We start from the raw sequence: 18,616 nt of genomic DNA on the forward strand, positions 1-18,616 counted from the left end.
AAATCCAATGAAAAGAATTCAAGGTTCTGATTGAACCAGTTGTCTGGTTTTAGTAGGTTCCCAGAGTGAACTGGAATGGTGAAATCAAAAATCTCATATATCCAGCATTAAGAGCCAGCATACCCGATGTCTAACATAACCCTCCCTGGTCTTTTTAGAGCTGATCCGAAATTTATTTCACACCTATTCCTATAGATTTTAAACCTATTTCTCACTGCTGACGCAACCACCAACTGAATATGTTTGTAGGAAGAAAGAAAACATTCTTTGGAATGTGGCTGGTTGAGAGTCTCCAAATTTGGTCTATTAAGGACATTGAAACTGTCCAATAAAATAAGAGATGAATGTGAAACTGAGGATGATCAGTGGTTTTAGGACATTACTTTCCCTATCACTGCAATTCCTTTTTTTCTTCAGTATTAAGAGTGAATTAAGAAACTACTTTTAAACCATGAGAATTTATTGAGTTGTAACTGAAACCTGAATGTGAGAAATAGATACTTTAACCTAGTAAAGGGCAATATAGTTAAAATTCCTGAGATAAACTTTCATTGTCACATTTCAAGAGAACTGGACCTCTGACTGTCACCCTTCAAAAATAGATGAACGTGGCTGGGCATGGTGGCACACGCTTGTAATCCCAGTACTTTGGGAGACCAAGGCAGGCAGATTGCTTGAGACCAGGGGTTCAAAGACCAGCCTGGCCTACATGGAGAAAGCCCATCTCTACTAAAAATACAAAAGTTAGCCCGCTGTGGTGGCACACGCCTGTAGTCCCAGCTACTTGGGAGGCTGAGGCAGGGGAATTGCTTGAACCCGGGAGGCACAGGTTGCAGTAAGCTGAGACTGCACCACTGCACTCCAGCCTGGATGACAGAGGAAGACAGTCTCAAAAAAAAAGACAACTATATAATGCAGATAAAGTAGGGAATCATTAAGGTTTTCATTTTACAAATGTTCTTTAAGCATTATAATGAGTAAGATTTAAGTTGTATGTATACCAACATACCTGCTTTGCACAAAGCAAGACCTGACCCTTGGATATTTTTATATTATTTTATAATAATATAACCAGGGAGCCTCTACCCCTGGTTAAGCTGATTACTACTTTCCTAGGCACTCAAGCTGAAGGAAGCACGCACAGCACATACATGTTACAGTCCTACAGATGCCCACATCCCCACTAGTACAAAGAGGCTTCCCCTCCCCTCATTCCTCTGTGGCCACTAAAACATCTATTTTCAAAAGTATGCTCTAAAGTGAAAACTTTGATTTCAGCCTCAAATTCTCTGAGATGCCCTGGAGGTCCACAATGTTCATGAATATTGTCCCAAGGAGTTCCACAAACAGTTTTACTTTAACTGAGCATCCAATCAAACTGGTTTGGTTGTGGAAACTTTCCTTTCCTTGCTGTTAATGCCCCACAAGCACAATTTTGAAAGTGTTTCATTAGCTGGGCACAATGGCTTTCACCTGTAATCCCAACACTTTGGGAGACTGAATTGGGAAGATCGCTTGATCTCAGGAGTGAGACCAGCCTAGGCCACATAGTGAGACCCCATCTCTAGTAGTAATAAAAAAAGAAAAGGTAAAGACCATCATTTGAGGTCCTGAATGGGTGACTACCTCAAGGACCTCTAGAGGTTTTGCCAACAAAGGAAACTTCTCAGTCCACACGAGTGGGTCACTTTGGTGGCCTCATTTGGTGGTGGTGGCGAAAAGATCCATAATGGCCATTTGAAATTCTTAGATAAGGTCACGTTTATATTTTGCTGCCCATGATGTGGAAAAATTATGTTTCATGAATGAGGAGTATAGAACTATTTTGTGCCTGTCATGCCTTGTTCCTTTGGTTTGGTGGTGTGAAAATTCTAATTGTCAGTGACACATTTTTGTCATGATCTCGGAAGACCAGGTTCAACATGAACATGATCTGGTATCAGCAACTGAAAGTGAGTGTTCCTTTTACAGACATTGCCACGGAACCCCGAAGTAGCTCTGGCTATGCTCAATGAGCTGCCAAATACAGAGCAGTAAGATTGATTAGAGTCACCTGTTAGAAAGGCAAATTACAGCAATTTGTATTTTTTGTATATAAAGCAATTTGTATTTTACAGTGTATGCACACATACTCAGTTAATACACAACTCTGTTACTTCCCTAGTATGAAATGCATACAGAAGAAAAATAGCGAAGGAAGACTACACAATAGAGATGGAGAGATAAAACCACCTAATCCCATTTTCCCTAATTCCTAATTATTACATATTTCAGGGATCATTTAGACTGGTACTGTCCAGTCCTTTAGCCACCAGCCCCCATGTGGCTGTTTAGATTTAAATTCAAATTAACTGAAAAGTAAATTTAAAATTTAGTTCATTGCATTAGTTACCTTTCAGGAGTTCAATAGTCATTTACTAGAAGTAGCTACGATGTTGGACAGCACAGATACGTAACATTCCTCTCATCTCCAAGTGTTCTACTGGATAGTGAGACCACTGATCAAGGTCAAAAAGTTCTCCACTGGCTCTGGAGACTTCAAATTGTGATCCTGACCCTTGAATCAGGAATACTTACAAGCAAATTCCTAGATAATAAAGACAGATGTCAGAGCATTGATGACCTAGGCCTGTCTCGTGAGAGAAACACATGTACCACACATACACTCTCTCTCCACTCAGAGCTTTAAGTCTGTTGCAGCTCATGCCTCCTAGAAATCAGCTAGCCAATTCTAGCCCCTCCCTACCTCATTATTATGTGCACCTGCACACCTGTATCTTTCTGTACACATCATGAAAGTCAAGAAGATGAACAAGTCATACAGAAAAATGGCTACAGAAACCTGGTGACCTGATTTCTCTTCAGCCTATCATTCTGTTTGTTGGACTCAGTGATGTTATAACAACTGCTTTGGTTTTATAACTCCCTTAGCACATTTAATGTGTTCCCCATTCCTACTTGGAGAACATAGTATTTGGAACACCAGGTGGCATCTGGCTAAGACCTTTTTTTGTGGTTACCTTCCATTATCTTTTTAAGGGAAGCTTTAAAAATAAAAACCTGGCTCTACCTTATTGGTGATTACTTGTCAGTTTTGGATGTGTCTTCTCCAGGACTGACCCAAAGAATAATTTGTGAAAGATAAACTCATTTCTTTGAATTGCAATGCAAGTGATAACATAGTTACCCTGAAAGTTAACTGTGGCTGGAAGGAGGCAGAAAGAAATGGAGACCAGGTTACCTATATCTTGTAAGAGGCTTTTTGTAGCTTCCCTGCTTCATCTATTTTTTATTATACTACTTAGTTTCATGAGGCCACATGCAACAAACCTACTTTTCCCTCTCATGATTCTGCTGTTGCATACCTCTGACACACTACTTTAGCCCGAGTCACCCCTTTATGGTGATGGTGAGAACCCTTACCTCAGAGGATTATGGGACTGTGTATTCTAATTAGAACCTGCATGGTCCTGTGTTATCAGTGGACACTGGATCCTGTTTGTGAATTGTGCTGAGATCATTGTACAGTGTTTGATGTATCATTGTCATCCACTGAGCAGAAGCTCTGTTATTTTCACAGTTTGATAATCAATGCTCCACTGAACACAATTCCTTTTGAATATGCCTATTTGCTCATCCTCTTTGCTTAATTGAACAATTGCAATTACTGGTACATACAACTAAATGTTATTTTTCTTTTCGGATTTTTTCTCTGTTAATTATTTTATTTACAAATTAGAAGACTTTATCATATTTCCCACACCAAATTCTGCATCTGAAGCAGCATGATACATAGCCATGTGAGATCTGTAGCCAAAAAGAAGAAATGTTCTGTCATTTTTATAATACTTGTATAACATTTAGACAGCTAAAGACTCTTCAATAACATTAGTGGTTCAACAACCAGATAAGAGATTGCTAATAAACTGTCAATCGAAGGGTGATGTGATTTAATAACTATGAAAGACAGGCGAGCATTCACTTGATTATTTTATAAGGAAATAGGAATTGAGTAAAATTCAAGTTGATATCTGATAAAGGTAAAGCAGAATCATTGTTGAAAATCTGGAAAGTTCAGCCAAGTATGAAGAGTTTTTAAATAATCCCCCATAATCCTCCCCCACCCCAAGACAATCACCGTTAACATTTAAATACATTTCCTTCCAAGGGCCTCTAGGCTCTCCTCTTGGGATATGCTTATAACTGCTAACCTTTAACATCCAGCTGGGGTTGGTCTTCCACCCCTTGTTTCTCCAGGGTGTTTTTGTACTTTCGCTTTGATACTAAGCTTTCATTAACCTGAACTTTAGGTCAGTAGATTTGGGTAACTGCTGTTCTGGTGTGGTCGTGCCACTGGGCGTCCCTGCGTTGGGCTCCGCTGCATTCCTGAGTCACATTTCTCTTTGTGTTTTAGGGTGGTTATGCTGCATACCGCTACGCCCAGCCTACCCCTGCCACTGCCGCTGCCTACAGTGACAGGTAAGGGTCATCCTTGTCGTGCTTGACCACTACTTGGAAATTAACTTAGTTGATGGGAGAGGAGATTCTCGTATGCTCTTGGTGAAACTGCATGACTGCTGGGGGAGGTAGCACCCCAAAAGTTAGGTCCCATGGTAAAGGTCACCACAAGGCCCCATAGACAGAAGGCAAATGCTTAAGCCCATTCTAAACTATTCACCCTCTGCTCAGACAGAAAGAAAATGATTGCCTTTGTCCCTATGTAGTTTTTCACGTCTCTGAATCCCTGTGAACACACCTTGCTCATGCACACACACACAAACACACACTCTGTACAACCTTCTTATGTAAGACCATGGTTTCATCTAACTCATAGGAAGAAAAACAGACCATGATCCTACAGGTTACCTCCACTTCAAGCCCCTTATTTCCTTTTTCACAAGGTTTTATACCCAATAAATGATTCCCTCCACTGCATTTTTAAAATTCAAAATAAAGGAGAGGGGGAGTGTCCCGGACATTTATAAGGAGATTCATTCTTTCTGGCAATGCCCAGGGTCCAGTCCTACAAACCTAAGTCAACTTTTATTTGTAATGCACACCTCATGTTAAGGCAGGCAGTGGAAGGAACACAGCGTGTTTGAGAAAGGGAGAGGACAGAATGGATGGGTGGGGTGTGGGGTGGGGTGGGGCAGAAATGAGGGTTTTCTATTACCCAGGCTTAACAGAGGAGTTGGTTCCTGAAACAGCCAGCCGTAGCTATTTTAGTATGGTTGCCTTGAAAAAGGAAAGTGTGTGTTTTCATATTGAATGCAACTTCTTGGCTCTGTTTTCCGAGGACGTAAATGTGAATGTCCAGATGCTCTGCATGCACAAATGTCATTGAGGGTGCTTATTTTGGTAATGACTCCTTTCTTTTAAAGATATGTTTCATGAATAAAACAATGATAACAATTTGCATGTGTGGCTGGGGCATGCTGGGTCAGACAGGTAAGCAGGCGATGTATTTGACTCCTGAATGGGAAGTGTCAGCAGCCTCTGGTCCTCCTACCCGGCCTGTTGTGATGTAGTTCCTACCTCGGTTTGCTGTGGTGTGCTTTCTCTGCAGTTCCATTCCATTTCTCACGAGACGTGTTGTTAGCTAATTGTAGCTACAGAATTCTTGCAATATAATAAAGCAGAATACATCCCTGAACTCTAAAAGCTGCACTTTGAAAACCCCATGCATACACTTATAACAAATGGCTCTTTGGCAAGATGGAGTTGAGATTTGCTGTCTGGTTCTATGCAGGTATTATTTTCTTATAAGCAGCCATAACAAGTTCCCAAGGCTGTAGGGAGCCTTCAGAGAAATCCAGACTATTGTCAAGACAATGTTCTAAATAAATAATCCATTTACCCAGTAATCAGTTGCCAAGATGCAAAATGTGTTTCAAGTAAGTTCTTATCTTCAACCCGCTTTGACACTGGATTAGTAGAGAGGATCAGTAAGGCTAATGAAAATGATGACAATCTTGAACTACTCAAGATCATTCCAGAAACGAAAAGTCTCAATGTTATTAAATTCTTCACTGAAGAGTCACAAACTATCAATTGTAATGTGTGGTTCCCCTGCAACCCTTAATTATTTTTTATGAAAATATCTCTTGATGCTAAATTCTCAAACACCCACTTTGTATAATTATAATCATAGTAACTTTAGCCTGCTGTATAATTATAAAAATCTTAAAAATGGATTTCTTTGAATATTTATCTTGCTTTTCAGTATAAATGCATCTATCCCCACATTGAGGAAAAAAAAGATTACAAAGATACAATTTAAATCGCCTCCTTCACTAAGACTGATCTAGACATTTTAAAAAATAAACAGTGTTTAATACTATTAGAATTACCTGAGAATCTGGCCATCTCAACTTGCATTCATCTGAAAATTAATTTTGAGATTTCTGCATTTTGGAGCACCGTATGTGTAAAATCTGTTATTTTGATATTATTCAGATTTCTCATTGGTAGTATGTCCCACTGAAAGATTGCCCTTTTCTTGGATTGGTGAATCTATAATAACTGCGATCCCTACTTTAGTGCTGTAGTTTGCTTAAGAAACCAACTAACTATACTCTTGTCCATTTAATTTCCCTCTTGTTCATTACAGAAATTTGCACATTAGGGCTTTTTGGTTGCTGTGGAAATTGATAACTATCCCTATTTAACTTTATCATAAGCCAGACACTTGCCACATATGGAATTACTCATGGAAGTAAGTTTAGTGATAAGTTAATAGACAAAAGACCATCTTTAAAGTTGTATTACTAATTTTTTTAAATGTCACTATTAAATGCTGCTACTTCCTTTTATTCTTAATAAGCGGGTATTGAAAAGGAATACCTTTTTATAGAAGACACATTTAGGGAAAAATGTGAAATTATCAGAATAGCTTTCAATCTAAAAATGCCCGATACCTAGAATTTATCTCAGAAAAAGCAATAGTGTAACCAATGATCTTTATATCATCACCGTAAGGTATCAGTAGTGATAGAATCTTAGTTCCTCTTCTCTAGGAGGCAGGCAGAACAAACAAAAACTTAACACAAAGAAACTTCTTCAAAATAGGAAGTAAAATCAGCAGGCACTGAGAACGTTTTGGTAATGCTCACTGGTTGTCAGTTGATCAAAAGAGAAACAGCAACAAACTTTCCCTGTAATCATCAGATTCAGTCTTCAGACATCTTAAAAGCAAAAGAAGTTTGAGGTCCCCAGTTGGTAGGATTTTACCTTTTATCAGCACAAATTAAGCCCTCATCAAATCAAAGATTCAGGGACCTTTGAAAAATACTGAACTCCAGCAACCTCAGAACTGTCCAGAAGGTCCTTAATGGGCACCTTGTAACTCCCTGCCCATCATCTTCTTGGTTAAATGATCACATGCTGATTATCTTGGAGCAACCTGAGAGGCTCTGAATGTTGACCTCCAGAATGAAGACCATCTGGTGTGGGCAGAGATTTCCCCAAAAGAAAAAGACCTGACTGGACTAGGTAATTTTCTAGTCTCATTGACAAATTTAATGGGAATAGGTGAACCTCTTTTCTTGGCATTTAGGAAACATTTGGTAATCACTTGACCTCACCAAATCTTTGTTTCTAATCTCACTTTGATTTATGCAAAGCCAACTGTCTGAACTCTCAAAGGAGAGCGTTTCCTGAGCTTGAACCAATCGAAGCATGGCAGAGGGGCCTTTGGTCATCCGGTCATTGCATGCCACTTGGTGTTGCTGATGTGTCTGTGATATGTTCTGGATTGGACAGGTCCATCACATCAGCTTGATGAATGGCTTGCTTGAATTAAGCCTGGGGGCAGGCTTCTCTTTCCTGATTGGCTCATGGTTTCTTTGTGTATTATGACTTGGTGGTCGTTGCATCTTGAAGCAGCCAAACTGGGAGGTGGGGAGCGGGGGAAGACACCCTGTTTGATGAACTGTGCCACAAATATTTTGGAAAATATGATGTGTACGTAGCTTTGATGAAAATGTTATCTCCCCAGAAAGACAGACATTTGTCATGCTTGTCCTGCTTGCTAACGCTCTAACATTTCCTAATGATCAGTGCATGAAAATGTCCCTCCACGTCAGGGCAGAAAGTAGCTAGATGCAGACTACCTAGAGATGAAAGCAGTACGGAGTTTTTCCACTCAGATTTCATCACAATCCGATTACACTGATAGTTGCCAGGGGCCATTTCTTTCACATAAAACATGCATTTCTTGTAAAGATCCATGAAAGCTAAGAAGCTTTTGATCTAATTGTACCACCAGGCCACATAGGTATCTCTAAACTGAGCAAGACACTGCAAGCAACAGAATTTTGTTGGTTTTAATGTATAGCTCTTCGGTTTTTCAGACCTTCAAGTTTTACTGCTAATGTAGAGCTAGAAATTGTTACTTTTGTGTGACAAAAATGACATACTGGCTCTATTGTAGTATGTTTAAAATATTTACGTATCAATGTAAGTCTTATAAAACTCAATACAAATCCAAATAAAATGCCATGTTATCTTGCTCTCTGCACAAACATGTGTACATACACACTCACTTGTGCCTTGGGGCCTCATAAGGGACTCATAAGTGTATTCAGGTAAATCTTAATACAAAGAGATCAGGTCTTGTTAATTTCAAGTGGTCACAAACTACAGGCTAGCAAACATCAGTTACATGCGACATTCATAACCTATTAATGAAAGGTTCTATTTCAGAGACAGATTTGTGTTTCTTAGGGCCTAGTAAGGATAAGTAGGCATATCTTTGGGTTCATAGAGGATTTGGTCTTTCATTTTAACATTATTTAAGTGACAGAGCTAGATACATATATACATGCTTACACATACATAGATGGGTTGAAGGATGGGTAGATAGATAAAGATGTTAAGTAGATACATAGGTGGGTGAATGGAAAAAGGAAAGGTGGCAAGGAAGGGACCATCCTTCTGCCCTCTAATATTTCATCAAAAGCTAAATACAGGAAATAGGACTAAATCTTTGTGTACAATCTTAGTTCAAGCTGAACTAAAACAGTAAAAGGATTTGAGTTGATTTCTATTAGGGCAGGCTACTTCCTATCTACTTTAGAACTTTATTTCCTGGCCTCAGATTAAGTAAAGAAATACTGTCATGAAAATAGGCAAATAGGTACATTAACAATGATATTCTATTTTATTTGGAGTCCTTATCCGATGATACATACTAAAAATTAAGTGATTGTCAACATATAAAGTATATAAGCATCCTGAATAGAAAATTTAATTTATCATTTAAGGGCTTATTTTTGTAGCAAGGTTAATTTTTTAAAAAGATGTTGTGATTTACAGACATTATCTTCTCCTTTTTTCTTTTTTTTTTGGCAATGGGGTAGAATACAGAAAGTTTAACCTGTGGATAATTTGGAACCCTTAATAAAAGTAAAGGCACAAAGCAGACATGCCTTGCTTTCCCCAGTCCTGTTATCTGAACCAAGTCTGATGAGGATTCAAAGTATTTCTAGGTAAACACCAGTAGCAGCCCTTGTTCCTATTCTTTGTGAGGTGTGGCAAGGAGCGATCTCAAGATCTTATTCCAGTGCTGTATTGAAAGCAGCATCTCCCAAGGCCAGTTCAAGACGTGACAACTGCTTTATTGGCATATTTACTGGTTTATCAGGACAGAAGAACATCAGCAATGTAATATGGTTGTCAGCTCTCTTTTCTGGGAAATAGGCTGTATCCATTCTTTCTTTCACATGCCGTGAAAAAAAGATTTTATTCATAAAATTAGAACAATAGCAAGTGGTTGTTTTAGACATCCAGTTTTGTTGTTCATGTTCTTACTTGGCAAAGTAAGAATTGGCAACTTTATGCTAGGCTCCCTGTCATATTTTATGTACATTTGTAGTCTTTTTTGAGAAGTCTGTTGGAAAAATATAGTGAGAGCATTATAAAACATGGCAATGCCAGAGATGGTATCCTCGGATCAATGAGAAACTGAGGGTGGAGTTGGTGGAGGTTCAGAGGGGATTGAAGAGTTTCCCATGCCATCTCCTCAGCTGAGATACAGACCCAGAGGCAGGGGAGAAGCCACTTATGAGTTTGAGTCTAGGCTGTGGAATGAATACATGGCAATAAGCCGAAGTCATACCTCTGTGCCATTTTTGATGGTGCTTTTAAGAAGTTGTTCTTGGTCTTTGTTTTTTAAAATGTTTTGTTTTCACTCATCCTGATGAGCTCTCTTGGGTTCTTTAACTTAAAAAATAATAATAATCTGCCTAGTTGTAATAAGAATGTAGCAGAAATGAGTCACTCATGCCTTTATATCCTCCTGTGCCCCCTTGTCTAGAAAAGCATGTCCAGGTTTTAATTAAAACAAGAAAGTATGTGTATACATACATGTGAATACTTTCTTGTTCATTTGAGGTTTACTTTCCTAACAGATCCATTTTTTTGTTGTTTTGAGTTTTTTTTGGTTTTGCTGATTCAGGCACTCCTCAGGAAGAGAAAGTGAAACCAGTTGTCCTAGACAGCTTTAGGGCAACCAAGTAGAAACGCACACACTTCTGCCTGTGGGAATCCTATTACAAAGGACGCAAGCCAGATAACTTTAATACTTGAGACATATATTATATATATGTATATAACACTGTTATATATATAAAACAGTGATCCTCCTAAACGGATTTGGATTGTATTTTCTCCAAAAATATTAGCATAACTAAGATAATTCTATTTTCTCCTGATCTGCTCTGTAGACTGTCACGAATTTCATTTGATAACAATAGAGATGGCTCTGAAATAGTGAGGAACGGAAGGTACATCTAAGCTTTTGATGGTAGAGCCACTGTAATTTTTGAAAATTGGGTTTATGGATGCCAAGCTTTCAGAACCGAGAAGTAAGATGGCTGTAACTGACGGACATATTTGCTGAGTTCCTCTCATTTTTAGCTTATAGAAATCATCCACACACGTGTTAAAAGAGAAAGTGCTCAAGTTTTTCCTCTCAAGAAGTAATTGCCTTTGGTCCATAATCTATAATGGCTTCATAACAACTGTTATGCACTACTGGATGACTATGTAATTGAATCAGTTTTAAAAAAGAACCAATCCTGTAATAGTCAACAGACTGGACCAACAAGGAGTTGGGGAGAGATTAAAGGAATATTCAAGCCCAACAGACCATAGCTGTCACAGCCATGTGGGTAGATACTTTTGCCAGTGACGAGACGAGGTGTAACAACTCCTTTGGTCATGTCATGGCCTAATTACACACTTTTTAGGTCGCAGACCATTGACTTGATAGGCCACAAAAAAGCAAGTAAAGCCTATCTTTTCAGCAGCAGCAGCATCGGGGCCCTTCAGGCGTGAAGGGTTTAGAGGCAGGTTGGGAAAGCCTAATGCTTTCCAGATGTAGGTCTGTTGAGAATATACACCCAAAGCCCTGTAGATGCGCCATTTCTATTAAAACAAAACAAAGCAAAACAAAGCAAAAAAAAACTTACTTTCCCTAAGACAGTAATCCAGTAAAGCAGAACATAGAATGTTAGCTCATGAAGCATTTGTGGATGGGGCAATAAAAATTAAACGCCTCCACTTGGCTGCCTTCTTTTTTTGTCACTAGGTAGTATACTACGGATGATAGTATACTATCAAGATGGAATTTTTCACTAAAAATATTTAATATTTCCTTTAACATTATCAAAGCAAATTCTGACTCTGTACTTATGATCACAAGTTGAATTCTTTTCCAGAAGAATCGATTTCTATTTCAATATGGCCTCTAATTTTTTTCCACATTTGTGTGTAGTACATACATGTAAGCAGTCACTGGACAGAAATGACTTATTTCCTCCTTACAGTAAATTACAATGTTTGGTTCCTCTGGAATTAGATGCTCCTCAAAACCATAATGCATTTCATATGCAACATACAAAACATTTAGAATAGGGGTACCCCCATCGGAATTTGAGGGGATGGAAGTCTGTGGGGCAAAAACTCGGGAAAATCCCTATAAAAAGTCACTAGTCACTTTTTTTCCCAAGCTAATTCTTGCTGCCTTATGGTATGTGACTTTTCAAATAGATTAACAGATTTCTGAGAACTGAAACAGTCAAAGCCAAATATTCTTCTCTTATTTATCCCAATCATTTAGATTGAAATGCTTTGGCCTGATTATAGAACTATGCCACATGTCTAATAAGCTGACACAGTGGTTCTCATGGCTTTTGGGGACCTGGAATTTAAAGAAGAAAAACCCCCGTGACTGTTCGATGCTTCTAGCATCCTCTCAAATTCTTGTCTCCTTTCATGATTTAAATTCTGTAATTTAAAATTTTAGAATGTATCAGGAGATGAAGAACTTGTTTTTTCCACCATTTCTTCCTTGTTAGAACGTTTCTGGACTGCTACTACTCAACAGAGTATGAGTCCACGTAGTGGGAGAGGAGGCACTTTCCTAATTCTTCCTGGGCAATACCAGCTCCTCTGCCATTTCTATTTCCTTTTATTTCTCTCTCCCAAATTTACAAAAAGAACAAATAGGAAAAAAAAAAGGGATTTACTTTTCTCTTTTGAAATTTCAAGATTTGAGTGGATCATCTAAAAAGCCTGCAGAGCCTTTCTATGTATAGTTTCCAGACCAACACCATTGGCCTCACCAGGAGCTTGTGAGACCATAGAATCCCAAATGCCACCCTGCCATGCTGAACCAGAACCTGTGCTTTCAAGGTTCCAGAATGACTGGTGTGAAGTTTGAGAAGCCCCACTTTAGAGAACAAGCTTCTATTCTACCCAGATATGTAATAATGTTGACCGACAGTTCTCCCACCACAAACCTTGCAATATTTAAGAGCATATGTCTTTGAAAATTGGTTACCATTGCCTCTGTACTCTCCCTTCTTCAATGAGAAAGTAAGCTATCAACAGTTGGGCATCCCATCAATTCCACTGTGACTTCTTCCCTCACCTGGCCCAGGACCACAGTTAATTCTTTCTTTACCCCAAAAGATCCATGACCATAAACAGTTATTTATGCTAACATCACGTCATTAATTACATAATAGATTTACACTAATATAAGAAGTACCTGAAAAAGTTCCATCTGATTTAACTTTATAGATCCTCAGTTTTTTCCTATGCTAAGTGGAAAACATGGTACTAATTAGAATCAGAGATGAAGAAGGTGAACATTACTTTATAAACTGAAAGAGGTGGTACAAATGTTATCAGTAACTCGGTATCTGATAGACATTTTAGAAAGTATGCCAGTATTTACAGTGAATATATAGAATCAATAGCAAGTACATTAAATTAAATGCATTTAGAAGTCCAAGATTATTTTTAGTCTAGGCAATCTGTAAGACATACTGTAACACTAACCTTCTGGGAACCTGTGCCTTGCTCCGCATCCCAGGACTTACAGGTGGCTGTGACAGGAATAGAAACAGGATCTTCTGTACTCATTGGACCAGCTCTGATATAGACATACGCTAGCAAATCATTGCTGTTGATATACAGGATGTGATTACAGATTGAGATTGACACCTGGGTCAGAATCTCTGAGGTTATTTACATGAGATAATTTGGGCAGGCTAACACTGAAGCTATTTGACCTTCAACTGCCTCATCTATGAAGTGGGCTCAAGGGATGATCATTGCTTCGTTGGGTTGTTGTGAGAATTAGTTGCCATCATCAACGGAAAGCCCCGCTAAGATATCCTGTCACTTAGTAGCACTCAGGGTATTAGCAGCAGCAGCTTTGGACTGTGGGAGTATTGTGCTTTCTTACTGTGTGAAAAAACAAGAAGTTTCCTGTGGGATTGGGTTTTATGAGTTAGAATACTTTTTGACCAAATATATTTGTTCTTGGTTTTTATTTTTAAATCTTGACTTCCACCCTAGATACATCACAATAGGTTGGGGAAAAAATTGGGAACCATGAGAACAAATATCTTCCTTGTTCACACCCTGTGCCTTGGATATTCATGATCTATTCTGCCCATGGAGCAACTTAGGCCACCATGACTGCATTTGCTTTGTAGAAGAAATGGCCAGTCTCCCAGTATAAACGCAGCCTTCTAACTGTCATTCCCTTGGATTTTTGTAAAACCAATTGCCTGCCCTCTTCTTTGGGTGGAGAGAGCAATAGACTTTCCTTTGTGAGTCAAAAAAAAAAAAAAAAAAAAAAAAAAAGCCAGTATTTTCTACCAAAAAATGATTTCACATTCATTTCTCATTCACCCTGTACAAAAGGTCCAGTAAGGGCATTTACTATTTTTAATATCTCAATTTTTCCAAGTAAAGAAACTGAGGCCCAGAAAAGTGAAGTGAATTTTCTAGTGGAATACAGCTTGTATGCAACAAGGCATGGTTTCCAGATTCATGGTTGCTTTCATTTCACCAGAGCCTAGACAAGAAGTCCAGTGGGAACTGGGGAGAATTTAAATGTTGGAGGAAGTAAAATGATAGAAATGAACTGTTGTCAAGGTCTCCAGGTAATGGAGATGCTCTTGGGTTTGAATTTCCAAGACTCAGTTTTTTGCGTTTTTTTTTGGTAGAATATCCAAACTGGGGAGAGATTCATTGCCCTTTATCTCCTTTCTGTTTAAGCTTCTTTATGTGTATAATGTTAGCAATAGGAACTGTGTCTGAATGAAATGTTTTTAAGTGCATTTTCATATGTTCTCCCTTTCAAAAAGGGACAGGTGTAGAACCTTTTAGAGCTTTCTATAGTCAATCTGGTTACATGTCTGTGCATACCCTGCCTCATCCTACAATTTGCTGCAGTGTATTGAAGCACATATGACACAATACTAAAATATGAAGAAAAGTAACAGGTCAGGTAAAAAAAAAAAAAAAACAATGTGAATCTGAATGGGATTTGTACCATTCCGGAGTAGAGTGTTAGTATTGGATGTGGGAAGGAGGCAAAATACCAATTACAAGCAACCTTCCTTTCTCGACAATAAAACAAATGTAAATTAGATCATGAGTTTCCAGACAGGCAAGTCCAAAATACTCCAGTGATTAAGAGGCTATGAGCATCAGATCCCTTAGACTTAGCCCAGTATCTGATACGTGGCAAGCCCCACATTTACAATCTAAGGATTGAATTAATGAATGTGAGTAAACTGTTTGGTAAGGTCTGCAATAAGAATTTTAGGTGCATCATATCTGCATATTGTTTAATATTCAGAAAACACTCACGGCTCAGTTCCATATGGCACTTCTAGCAACTTTAAGATGAACAAGGATAAACTGATTATTGTGAATTTCCACCTTAATTTTATATGTAAAAAAGGAAGCATCCTGGTAAGCAATGATAAAACAATTACTAACTACTATTAGAATATAATTCGCAATTAAAATGTTACATATAAAATGTCAAGATCAACACTAGTGAAATTTAGTTTAAACCCAGAAGACAATTCTGTTTCCCACAGAGGCAAGGTACATATGCTCAGAGGTATTCATACAGTGAGATATGAGTTCTTCATGCTGGCTGACAGATGAGAATCACCCCCAGAGGTTTTTCAGGCATATTTGTGCATGGGAACCACTCTGAAAGATGCTAAACTTAAATGACTGGGTATGGGCCTGGTCATTCGTATTTTATTTACAAAACAATCCTAGCTGAATATTTTTTATTTAACAAGTATTGGCTGGGCAGTCAGGGTTAAGGACCTCTGCCTCATAAACAACAGACATCCCAGTACCTACAGGTGGAATTGGACTTTGTGCCACTATCATCTTGGAGCATCTTGGCTGCCACCTACCAGGCCAGAAGACCAACTTCTCAGTTGTAGGGATTGCCTAGCAGACATCCTTGAAAGGTTGTAAATACTTGTGTGTGTGTGTGCGTGTGTGTGTGTGTGTGTGTGAGAGAGAGAGAGAGAGAGAGAGAGTCAATATTCATAGCAATGGATACAAGAAGAATCTAGCCATGAGTGATATCCATCCTGAGTTCTATGTAACAATAGCAATGTAACAGAATTAAGAAGCCAAAGAATGAGAGGTGACCAGATTCTTTATCAATACAACTTAAAACCTGTATTATTTGATATGGGGAACATTCACGTCCCACCTGTCTGCACCAGAAGTTTATTCTGCGACTTGCTGTCTAGCCTCTCATGTCCCCTCCAGCAACAGGGGCTGGCTACCATTTTAATTTGACTCAGAACTTAGCCATGGGTAGTTTTGCAGAGCAAGGAATACTGCAAAGAGATGAGATTTAGTCTAAGGAAAAAAAGTGGGCTATGAGGGGGATTTGTGGCAATCCACAGGACTAATTTAAATGTACCACCAGCTGAGGCAGATAGAGTCTAAGATGGTTGGTCTACAAAAACCATCTTAAAAGAATAGCCTGGTGACATAAGAGTGACAAGAGAAAGACCATGGTATATGCCATTTCGTCATCAAGTTACTGTTAAAGCAGAGTATATTTTTAATTCTCTCAATTATACTCAAAGAGGAATTCAAATATTTTACTTATGAGGAACTGAAGATTCAGAATATTAAGTTACTCCATGGAGACATCACACCCCACTGCTGATTAAATGCCCCCTATATGAGTGTTCCCAGTCAGAACCTTACAAAGTAAAAGCTTGGGTCTTGACCCAAAGCCAACTGTGTTCGGGTTTCACCTCTACCACTTAACAGCTTGCTCACATCATGTAACTTTTCCATACCTCAGTTTCCTCATCTACAAAGATAAAAAGAGGGGTTATAAGAAAAATTAAATACATAGGTACACACTCGGCAACCTGCAGTCCTAGATAAGTGTTCGATAAGTAGCCTTTGCAGTCAACATTCCCATGAGCCAAGGCAAACACAGCCTTCTCCTTTAAACTCCATTTGGCCATTTCATCATTTTTCATCAGTTAGTTCTCCTTCCTCTCCTCCACCCACAAGCCTTCCCAATTCAAAACAGTCTTCCTGGGACAGGTGAGCTTTGAAATGAAAATGGGAATAAATTTGCAGATTTCTCAGCAAAGTTGCCCAAACTTCAAGGTAAGAAGTAGCAGGAGGTGTGATTCCCTCACAGGAGCACCTGCTTCCTGTAGCACAGTGAAAATGGTGCCCGCCTTGAGCTGATCAGCAGGTAGGCCTGGGTTCTTAGTAAGTGTATAGATTACCAGACCCCTCTCCTGGAAATTCTGATTCAGGTAGTCAGAGTGGAAACCCAGGAATCTATACTTTTACTGAACATTCTAGGCAATTCTTATCTTCAGGGAAGTTTGAGAAATTTTGGAGGAGGAGAGGTAGAATGTAGGAAGGGGTTTTGGATGACAGAATGGGTAAAGACAAAATTAGAGGCAGACTCAAGGGAAAAATGGAAGAACTCAAGCCAAGATGATCGTGAGTAAATCCCTAAGAAATGGTCCAGTAAGAAGAACAGGTAAGAACTCAAGTACTAGGACTATGACAGGGCCACTGTAGGGCAGTTTCTCTTTCAGGCTGAGGTTTAAAGTCAACTCTCTTAAGAGGCATCTAGAAACTAGAAGTACCCTTTCTTGGACTTTATCAGGTTTCTGTGGTTGCACTGTCCAAAACCTAAGTAGCTGGGTTGCCCCAGAGGAAAGCATGATGGCCAAATAGAAGTTGCAAAAATAGAAACAAAAGTTGGAAGAGATTCAGTGACTCAACTCCCTTGAATTCCTTCCTTCAATCAACTTCCTTGAGTCACTCTGCCTTGGTGCCACACCACTGATTCTCAGCTGTGGCCACATATTAGAGGCACCTACAGAACATTTTGTGAACTGCTTTCCAGTCCCTGCCCCAGATCACTTAAAGCAGAATTCACAGGGGCGGGTCCCATCACTGGCACCCTTTTAACCTCTCTGAATCTAAGGAACAGCCAAGGTGAGGACCGTTCAACTCAACAAGTGGTTTTCAGAGAAAGAACATTAGCACATCAGAATCATTTAGAAGTATTTAAAAATTGCTGATGCCTGAGACCCAGTTTCAGAGGTGGCCATTTAATTGGTCTTAAGTGTAGCTTGGTAACCAGAAATTTTTAAAAGTGCACCAATTATTGACAATGTGCAACCACGGTTGAGAACGACTCAGCCAGACTTGCTTTATCAAACTACAACTAAGGAACAGACCAGTTTGTGGAAAATCAGGTGCATTTTGAAGTTTAAATCCATGGGTCTGTGTTGAGAGAAAACAGCACACTAGGATTTGCATAAAAAGACCCTGGCACCAGCCTTCCCCTGAGAGGTAGCCCCCCTGTTGAGAATACACCTGCATTGTTCTGATCTTTTAATTTTTCCTTAATTTGTTTGGATATAGCAGAGACATTCGTCTCTTTGATCATATGTCTCTGGTCATTTGGGGCAAATGGCTTAAGAGAAGGTCAGATGATCCATTTATGGGTCCTCTAAATCGATAATGTCTTAAAGTTCAAGGCGAGAGCAACAGCTATACATAAAATGACATAACACAGTGGATATAGACAACCACATGACATCTCCCCCTAGAACTCTACCAGAATTCTTCTGTTTGGCCTGACATGTGGGCCACGCAGAGCCAATCTCTGATTTTACAGACATTTCCTGTTAATTGCACTTATCAACTGATGAAAACATAGTTCAAGGGAAGTAGTAATCACACCAATTGAATTCTTAGAATTAATGAACTCTACAGA

General features: G+C 39.0%; 1 protein-coding gene across 1 annotated transcript in view; it reads left to right on the forward strand.

Annotated features, from left to right (window-relative positions):
• The window catches only part of RBFOX1 (RNA binding fox-1 homolog 1), a 2,526,943-nt gene that overhangs the window by 2,485,402 nt on the left and 22,925 nt on the right, over window positions 1-18,616 (forward strand). The window contains 1 exon segment of the mRNA XM_021673515.2: window positions 4,415-4,479. Within this exon segment, the coding sequence (XP_021529190.1) occupies window positions 4,415-4,479 (65 nt within the window).

This window comes from Aotus nancymaae, unplaced genomic scaffold (assembly GCF_030222135.1).
Source record: "Aotus nancymaae isolate 86718 unplaced genomic scaffold, 86718_ANA_hifiasm-v0.15.2.pri h1tg000049l, whole genome shotgun sequence".
NCBI lineage: Eukaryota > Metazoa > Chordata > Mammalia > Primates > Aotidae > Aotus > Aotus nancymaae.